The sequence below is a fragment of the Phodopus roborovskii genome, unplaced genomic scaffold (genome assembly GCF_943737965.1).
Source record: "Phodopus roborovskii unplaced genomic scaffold, PHOROB, whole genome shotgun sequence".
Lineage (NCBI taxonomy): Eukaryota > Metazoa > Chordata > Mammalia > Rodentia > Cricetidae > Phodopus > Phodopus roborovskii.
Genome location: NW_026126416.1, coordinates 31,005,001 through 31,014,527, shown reverse-complemented (window position 1 = coordinate 31,014,527; position 9,527 = coordinate 31,005,001). Strand labels below are relative to the sequence as shown.

The following is a 9,527-nucleotide window of genomic DNA, read 5'->3' as shown; positions in this document are numbered from 1 at the left end:
CTTCACGACGCGCTTTCTGGGACAACCTAGGAGGCACTGAGACTGTCCTCCACCCAAACCCTATCGGAGTACTGATTTCAACCACAGGAACACCCGGGCAGGAGTCCTTTGGGGTTTCTAATCTCTAGCAGGACTGTCTCACCCTCGGGGGGGGGGGGGCTTTGCTCCAAGACCTGGTACTCTCTTTCCAGTTCTCCACATACTGTTTGTTCTCCAGGAGGTGTCAGAAAAGGAGAGAGTCTAATGAACTAAGAGCCAGGGGCCCTCAGCCAACCTCCTCCTCATCTGTAGTGAACGGGCATTGAAAAATAAGAGGAAAAAAAGAAAAAGAAAAAGAAAAAAATGAGAGGGCTAGGAGGACCCAACCTCTGGTGTAAGGCTCCGGTCCGCTTCCACAGTCTTCCTTGTTCTTGGAGACTTTGTTTCTAAGATCTGCTTCTCGAACTCCACTCTCGCAGATCCGAGAATCTTCACACTTCCCGGATGCACTTTCAACCTTCACGCTGGGTTCTGTCTCGCAGGTGTGCCCTCACGCCACAGCAGCAGGCGTGAGTGTGTGGACCAGAGGCTTGGCCTCCAGTTAAGGAGCTAGGTTGCCGTTATTTGCATGTCCCCGCCCTCGTTTGCTTGATCTCAGGACAGGACCCTGCCACCTAGACCGGACGCCTCCCCTTCTTGCTGCCCACGCTCCTATAAAAGGGGGGTCTGTGTTTCTTTGCTACGCTACTCGAAGCAGCCAAGTCAAGAACAAGAGCGTCAGGATCCCGCCTCCGCGCTTTTTAGGAGAGCCGCGGGGCTCAGACTTAAAAAAAAAAAAAAAAAGCAGTTCTTGCACTTCTTGCAAGATGACTGCGTGGGACGGGGTGATGCCCTTTTACCCCCAGCCCAGGCACGCGGCGGGCTTCAGCATCCCGCTGATCATTGTCATTCTGGTATTCTTGTGCTTAGCGGTCAGCTTCCTGTTCATCTTGCCCGGGATTCGTGGTCACTCGGTAAGAGGGTACTAAAAGCTCTCCTTAGGGAATTCTAGAAGCTCATGTCGTTGTGTGAAAGAGTGACACAGAGAGCATTTCTCAGAGACTCAGGATAGACAAGACTAAGGAAGATGCTTCGTGAATAGTTGAGGCTCAGCAACAGCAAATTTAGAATTCTGGTGCAGCAATCGACTCCTCACGAGGAGGGGGACAGTCCCGGGTTCAGGACTTCCCGGGAAGAGGTTCTAACTGCCTTATTTTGGAGGCTGCTGAAAAAGTGGGAACCATCCCAGAAGTCCCGGCTTTGGGTGCTGCCAGGACCCACCCCCCCCCCCTCTCTCTCTCTCTCTCTCTCTCTCTCTCTCTCTCTCAATACCGGTAGCCTTGCCCTGTCCTCTGAACAATAAGCTGGCCAAGAGGATGGACACCGGCAAATTTAGACCTTTGTGTTTTGCGTTTTCCTTACTGTGTTCTGTTGAAGAGGGTTCCACAGAGGGTTCAAACTTGTAGCAACCCAGCCCCCAGATCCTGAACTGTAATTTTTTTTTTTTAAGTCTGAGAAGACCTCCAGTTTTTCCTGCATTCTTTTGTTTGTTTTGTTTTTTGGTTTGGGGGGAACTGGCACATCTAGAAATATCCACAGTTCCTCTCATTGACAAACAGGTCCTGGGGCCTCCCTCTTCTGGGAGAGGTGACCCCACCTGCCTGGCACTTCTGAACTCACTGAGCCTCACCGAGCTGTGATTGAACTAGAGGTAGCTGCCAGGCGCCAGACAGCTGGGGGTAAAAGGTGGTCAGAGAGTGCCAGGCAATGTGGACCTGAAAATAGGGTGGGGAAATAAATGGTCAAGCACACAACCAGAAAATAGCCAGTGGCTAGAGGAACCTGAAGCCTCAAAAGGTCAGAAAGGGGGGTCTTGAGGGTGGGATGGGTAATACCCAATTGTGACCTGAGGGTCTGTCTTTTCCCACAGCGCTGGTTCTGGATGGTCAGAGTTCTTCTTAGTCTCTTCATCGGTGCAGAAATTGTGGGTGAGTGCAACTTGTGGGGACAGGAGTTGAAGTCGGGAAGGACTGGCAAGTAGCACAAACTAACTTGGCTTCACGACCCCTCTTCTACTCTGTACCTATTTCTGTCACCCCAGATGGTCTTTTGCTGTTTTTTTTTTATTTGTTTTGTTTTGTTTTCTGAGACTGTCGATATGTAGTCTAGGCTGACCTTGAGGAGTGCTTACTAGCCTAAGTTACCCCCCTCTCCACTACTGTGCTTGGCTAATGCCCACTTTTCTGCCCTCACCCTGCTATTACACCAGGTCCCAAGACCCATACCTTCATCTTTCTGTCCCACCTCCTATCACCTTCCCACTCTCTCCCTCATCCACAAGTCACTGTGCACATCTCCCCATAGCTGTGCACTTCAGTGGAGACTGGTTCGTGGGGGCAGTGTGGACCAATACATCCTACAAAGCCTTCAGCACAGCGCGTGTTCAAGTCCATGTCGGTCTGCACGTGGGACTGGTGGGAGTCAATATTACACTCAAAGGTGAGGAGGCTGGGACAAAGTGAATTCTGGGGGGCTGGTGGTTCAGAGCTCAGTGGCATGGGATGTTAGAGGATCTTTCGCATCCCTCTGGCTCAGAAAGCCTTTGATGACGTGGATTTGGGTTTTCCCCCAGTTAGCACTCAAGCTTTCTCTTTCCCGACAGTTGCCCCACCTTTAGTTCCTTATCTGAATGTGTTCAGTTTCCGGGTCCCTGGCCTTGCAAAGAGCATTGACCTCATGTCTTCCCGCAGGAACACCGGTGCAGCAGTTGAACGAGACCATTGACTACAATGAGCGTTTCACGTGGCATCTGGACGAAGACTACACCAAGGAGTACGTTGATGCCCTGGAGAAGGGATTGCCGGACCCAGTGCTATACTTGGCAGAGAAGTTCACACCCAGCAGCCCTTGCGGGCTGTACCACCAGTATCACCTGGCCGGACACTATGCCGCAGCAACGCTGTGGTGAGCATGTAGTGGGGATGCGGCGGGGTACTTGTGACCGGGAGAGTTGGGCCTCAGGAGCTGCGGGTTGGAACTGCAGCCTCGTGGGCAGGAATGTCTGCAAAAAACCATGGGGATCCCAGCCACCGTGGGCGCGGGAGCCGGCTCTCCCCGGGATTCGCCTGCGCCTCCTGCAGGTCTGGCCAGGGAATCCTGCTCACGGCGCTGCCTCGGTCCCTCACAGGGTGGCGTTCTGCTTCTGGATCATCGCCAATGCGCTGCTCTCCATGCCGGCCCAGCTCTATGGAGGCTTGGCTCTGCTCACCACCAGCGCCTTCACGCTCTTCGCTGTCTTCGCCTTTGCCTCGGTCTCCAGTGTGCCACTCTGCCCCTTCCACCTGGGCTCCGCCACCCTCACGCCTCACTATGGCGCCTCTTTTTGGGTCACACTGGCCACCGGTGAGTACCAAGGGATGCTCACCTGGTGATGACCGGGATGTGTAAAAGACGTGCACTATCCAGCTTATAGAATGATTTCTTATTTAATTTCTTCCTCTCGATAGCAGGTGAAGGTGTGGCAGGCATTGCTACTCTCATTTTACAATTGAGTAGAACTAGTACGGGAGGTTCAGTATCTTGCCCCAGTTAGCAAAGGAACTCCTGCATCGAGTAATACACCTAAGAGTTCTTTCTGAGGTTGTGTGTGTAAGGAAATTCCAGGGATGTGCTCCAGATGATGAGGAGCGCCTGCACCCCTGACTCTGTCTTTCCGTCCTCCGGTGCAGGCATCCTGAGCCTCCTCCTGGGAGCTGCGGTGGTGATTCTTCACTACACTCGGCCCAGCGCTCTTCGCGCTTTTCTGGATCTAAGCGACAAAGACTGTAGCAGTCAGGCCACAGGAAACTCACCTCTCATCTTCGATAACCCGCAACGAAAACAGTTCGTGACCCCAGACTTAACTATTACCACTGTCCTGTGAAGAGACCTTACTCCGGATTCCTACCTACTTGGGATCCCGCAAACATGGACAGTGTTAAGGGCGTGCCCCAGGAACCCTGCTGAATCTAGGGAACTGCACGCCCACGCAGGAAGACCAGGGGGAGCCCCGGATGTGCCCTTTGCTCTAGGGAATGAATTTCTCCCGAAGAGCTGTAAATACATTTTTACTTGTTTGTTTTTCAAAATTCCCCCACCCATCCATTTCCTTGGCCCTTGGAGTCACACAACCTTGGAAAGCTTCATTAGGCAAGTGATAATCCAGTATTGTACTTTCGGGTGCTGAGAAACCAGGGAAAACACAGAAGTGCTCTGGGAGAGGTGCGCCCTCTAGTGAGGACCGAGAAGGACTGACAGGCACCTGAGTCTTCATGAGCTGTCCCACAGGGATGGTGGCACTGCCCAAATCTCTACTAGTCAAACTGAATGTTTTGGGAAAGTTTAGGATTTTGGCGTGGATTCACTAATTCTTCCCACTTCTTTTATGTCTGTGCCTGAGAGCTAAAAGAGAAATAAAAAGGCATAAAAAATATAAATATAAATTATGTGGTAGAGGGTACTGGGGTTAGGGTATTAATACCCACATGGCGACTACCAACAGCCAGGAGAACTCTGTAACGCCCTCCTCCGGTCTCTGCAGGCTCTTCATGCAAGTGGTGCACAGACATACATGCAGACAAATTAGTGTGTGTGTGTGTGTGTGTGTGTGTGTGTGTGTGTGTATCCTGGGACTTTTTTCAAAGGTTCTTTCCAAATCCTATAATCTTACATAGCATATTTGGGAACTGAAGCTCAACAAGAATGTGGCACACAACTGGTTAATGTTAGAACCAGAACAAAATCTTCTTCCAGTGTAGACCTAGAGGTCACAAAAGCTGTGAAAGCAACAGAAAAAGAAAAAGGAGGGGCCCAGTCCCCCAAGATACCAAGTGATGGGTGCTGAAAAAAAATCACTTGTTGCCCAAAATATTTATTATGAGAGGGAGGTTGACCTTGAAGAGGCAAAACATCCAAGAAGTTGGTTGTTGTGCGGAATACAAGGTATCCCTGCTGTCTTGACATAACCTCAGTTTATGGACATGGCTAACATCTCTTCAGAACATTGGAACTTCTGCTATCTCTTTAAAATTGGAGTTGGGCATATCATACAATCCAAACCCACCTCCTGGGCTGTGGTGGTTTTATGGAGACCCCCAATGAGGTCTGGAGCCAGTCTGGAAACTCCTGTGGCTATCAGTAGAGGCGTGTTACAGGGTGCATTCAGACTCTTTGATGTGTTCCTCCTTAAAACATGTCTCAGAGGAAGCCTCTGACATGGGAATGTCCTGGGTCTCAGGACTCTCAGCCATGGACCTGTAGCGGGGGCTCAGGAGTCCCCCTTCCTCAGAACCCCATTCCAGCACTGAGTCCTCTGCACTCTGGTTGAAGAAAGCCTTTAGTCTGTGAGGTTGCATCCTGTGGGCCACTGACATGACTAGACCAAGCAGGATACACAGCAGTCCTGAGGATGAAGGTGACACATGCTCTAGTAGATCCTCCCAAGAATATCTTCTAAGAACACCAGAACTCTGTAAGGGAATCCTGGGCCCCTGCCTCGGGGTAACTGGAATTCAAAGAGCTAACTGAATGTCCTAGGGTCTATTTTGCTGGTATAGGTCTGTTGTCCTGAATTTTCATACCCCAAACTGAGACAGAGAGAGGAAGACAGACTGAAAATAGGGACAGATGGGGACAAAAGAAGAAGACATGAAGATGATATGGGTGAGTAAACAGAACACAGTAGGAGAATAAAACTAAGACAGATTGACTTATGGCATTTGGAGTAGTGTGAGGTGGGGACATACACGGGATCTAGGAAAAGATGAGAATTGTGGTTAGGGGATGCGGGAGGGGACACACAACCAGAAGGTTTGAAAGGGCTTGAGTAAAGAGAGTTAGGGGTGTGGATGTGACAGAGAAGATACAGAGAAGTGAGCACAGACAAGGATGAATGGCATTGGAGAGAGAAAGCCAGAAGATGAGGGAGTTAAAAAGGAAGGGACTGTAAACACCTCCATCTCTAGGAGCAGACCCTCCACCCACCAACACGATAGACCCTCACCTCCATCCTGAGCCTTTACCTTTAGGGAAGGGTCTTACCTGTGGCCAACGTGATCCAGAAAGCGGGCCCATGATGAGTGTCCAACACAGCAGTGCCCACGTGTAGGGGACAGGGTGAGATGAGAGATGTGGTCATGGAGAAGAAGAGAAGAGCCAACAGCTGGAAGAGGCCAGTAGCCAGCAACATGTGGCCACCATAAATCAGCACAGGCATAGACATCATCACATTGGCCAGCAGCCAGCAGAGGAATGCCACCCTGGAGAGCCAAGACACAGTGAGGACTGGCCCAGGCACCTCTACCTGCTAGAAAGGACGACGGCCCAGATGGAGGCTGTCCCAAATACGTGAAGGGGCACTCTTGCCTGTGGGCTTCCCAACCAAGACCTAAGGTTACTGATGCCAGCTTCTCCAGTCAGGGTACCCCCTTGAGGTGCTAGAGAATCTGTGCCTGTGTTTAGGCTAGTAGGGCCATCTCACCCCATATCTGTGCTCACCACAGCATGGCTGAAGCGTAGTGTCCTGCCAGGCGGTATTGGTTGTACAGGCCACATGGGCTTCGAGGGGTGAACTTCTCAGCCAGGTAGAGCACCGGGTCTGGAAGTCCCTTCTCCAGTGCCTTTGTATACTCCTCTGCATAGTTCTCACCTAGGCGCCACCTGAACTCCTCATTGTAGTTGATGGTTTCATTCAGCTGCTGCACTGGAGTCCCTGAGGAATAGGGTAGCTGTGCTTAGCAGAAACCCAAGAACTGGATTGGACCGTTCACCTGGGTAAGGAGTTCATTCACACTGGCAGAAAGCCAAGAGCTGACAGCTGACAGAAGAGACAGCTCTGAATTTCCCTTCCCCTCAACTCTTACACTTCCAAGCTCCAGTGCTAGGCACGTGGTAGTTCTATACAACACACAAAATACATCTCAAAGACACCCAGCAGAGCCTTCGTTCCTTCACAAGCTAGAACCCTCACCTGTGAGTGTGATGTTCACTCCTCCAAGTCCAATCTGCAGACCCACGTCCACGCTCACCCACTTGGGACTGAAGGCTCTGTATGTCGTGTTGGTGTTGACTTGGCCCACAGACCACTCAGAACTGAAATTCACAGCTGGGATTGGGGAGTTGCAACTCAGGAAGGTCTGGGCATTACTGGCTTTGTTAGTCAGAGGGGAAGCTACAAGGGCTCCATGCCTGAACTTGTCATAATTGTATACCCATTCACTAGCCCAGGCCTGGCTCATACTAAGTCTGCCAACCACTATTGTGGGATGAAGAAAAGGGTCAGAATCTAAAATTTTCCATGTTCTCACTCTGCTTGCCTCTCCCAGTCCCATTTATGGACAGCCACCCACGAAACTGCTAAGGAAGCATTAACATAGACCTTGATGGACAAACACAGACAACTTCAATAAAAATGATCTGTTGTTCCTATTCCCCTAATCATTGAAGCCAAACAAACAACCCTCCCTGAGTCCTCCTGCCTACATTCATGATGACCCAAATAAAAATAGTAGGTAGATTGAAAAGATGGCTCCTCCAGGACTTCCCTGGCCCACACCTTTAGGGTAAGGGGAAGAGAAGAGTAAGGGGCTAAAACCATGGTGAGAGAGGTATGTGGGCTGTATCTGGAAGGCACCACTATGGAGAAGCAAGAAGAAGAGAGTCAGGCCAAAAAGGAAACCTCACAGGCTGGAGCAGCTCCAAGTCTGTGGCATTTGGTACTCACCCAGGATCACAGCCCCGATGAATAAGCTGGTCACCACCCGCAGCATCCAGAACAGCCTCTGAGACGGGTGCGGATGGGGGTGGGAGTGGAGGTGGGGTGGGGTTAGTAAACATAGCCCCTCCATTTGTGTTCGCCCTTTCTAAGATAGGGAGGGACAGGGGTTCTACAGCTGAGCCAATTTCGTCAATTAAGATCAGAGTGTCCTGCACAAAACCATCCTTGATGGGTTGGTTCGGTGAGTGGGGGACTGCACTGGGGATGGTAATGGGGCTTTCTCAGCACGGGAGTTCCTGTCCTGAGTCTGCCTCTAGACAGAGTCTGGACTCCTCACTCTTGAAGCTGAAATCCTCCCTGGGGCTGGGATCTACAGGGCTGGGTTTGTTTCTTACCGTCTTTCCACGGATGCCAGGCAGGATGATGATAAAGGTAACCAGTGCAGTCAGAAAGATGGTGATTATAACAGCCAAAGCTGTGTCCATCGGAAAGGTTGGTTTGGGGCCAGTGTAGAAGGGCAGTGTGTGTCCAAGAGCAGCCATTTTGTTGGGGGTGTGCAGAGTGGAGATGCTGCAACAATAGGCATTCACTGGGTACCCTCTGTGTACCCAACACTACAGTGGGGTTGGGGATGCTTCATCGAATAAACCAACCCAGACCTGTCATCTCTGAAGTCCTTTTTGGGGGGTTGGGGTGCCTTCTGATCTGCTATTCCACTGTCTGTCAGCCATCATCCACCCCCCCCCCATCTTTTGTCTGTGCCAGATTCAGGGTCTTGGCAATCAGTCTTTGCAGCCCCATGGTTCCCTCCTAACTACTCCTAACTACTTATCCTTTAGATAAGTGTCATCATTACCTTTGGGCCTTTTCTGTTTCTTCTGGGAATATCTGAAGAAAAAGAACTCTCTTTTATCCCTCCCAGGCTCTAGCACAGGCAGGAGGCACAGGGCTGGGACCAGATGTCCCCCTATTCCATACATCACCAACATAGACCCTTTTCTTTCATTCGCATCCCCTATGTGTGGTACTTGAACTCAAATATTGGCTTTGGTCTTTCTTCTCTGCCTGTCACTTGATTGATCTTAGAGCTTGCTTGACTCTTGTCCCTTTGTACACAGGACATTAGTAAGATGATACCTGGTCATTTCATTAGTTTTTAGACTATTATTTCGCAATCATGAAGAAAGAAAGTATTGTCAAATTAAACCGTCATAGCCATTGTGGTAAAAATTGGGTGAAAAAAAAAAAAACAACCTTAGATTCACTGTCCCAGTTCTGTTCATTCTTCCAAGTATGATCTGCACTGGGGGCTCACATTGCCCCGGAGAATTTGCACTTTAATCTGAGCAGGGACAGTCTCGTTAAGTGGGAAAGAAAAGGGAGCAGCTTTGGAGTCAAACAGCTCCAGAGGGTGTGCAACCTGCCTCTGTCTTTTGCAACTTCACCTCTGTGTAGTTTTATTGGGGAAAAATAAAATCAGAAATAATAATGTTTACTTTAAAGGATCATTGTGAGGATAAGGAAAGTGCAGTGAATACTGTTGGAAACAAACAGGGAGTGCTTGGTATCAGGCAAAGAGACAGAGAGACCTATAGCTTAATTTTTAATTCTGTCTTTTGGGCAGGTCCTACAACTGCAACCTCAGTTTTTAATGTGAAAGTTTTGCTTTGTTTTTAATTGCTCAACTCGTCCTTCCTGGAGAAATATCCATCTTTTCTCCAGCTCTGCAGATCCTCCTGAACAGCGCCATCCCCCC

At 50.0% G+C, this 9,527-nt stretch overlaps 2 protein-coding genes across 2 annotated transcripts in view; one reads left to right on the top strand and one right to left on the bottom strand.

Moving 5' to 3' along the window:
- The first annotated feature begins 824 nt into the window (after positions 1-824).
- Positions 825-3,940, top strand: Duoxa2 (dual oxidase maturation factor 2). The gene is made up of 6 exons (XM_051183535.1): positions 825-992; positions 1,949-2,006; positions 2,383-2,517; positions 2,769-2,982; positions 3,206-3,420; positions 3,747-3,940. The coding sequence occupies exons 1-6, from the start codon at positions 846-848 to the stop codon at positions 3,938-3,940; spliced, it is 963 nt and encodes a 320-aa protein (XP_051039492.1). The 5' UTR covers positions 825-845.
- Positions 3,941-5,031: 1,091 nt separating this feature from the next.
- Duoxa1 (dual oxidase maturation factor 1) overlaps positions 5,032-9,527 on the bottom strand; it is a 9,126-nt gene continuing 4,630 nt past the window's right edge. The window contains exons 2-7 of the mRNA XM_051183537.1: positions 8,167-8,341; positions 7,778-7,835; positions 7,025-7,159; positions 6,553-6,766; positions 6,097-6,314; positions 5,032-5,458 (exon numbers count right to left, since the gene is read on the bottom strand). Of these exons, the coding sequence (XP_051039494.1) occupies positions 5,205-5,458; positions 6,097-6,314; positions 6,553-6,766; positions 7,025-7,159; positions 7,778-7,835; positions 8,167-8,313 (1,026 nt within the window). The 5' untranslated portion in view covers positions 8,314-8,341 and the 3' untranslated portion in view covers positions 5,032-5,204. The remainder of the gene's footprint in view (positions 5,459-6,096; positions 6,315-6,552; positions 6,767-7,024; positions 7,160-7,777; positions 7,836-8,166; positions 8,342-9,527) is intronic.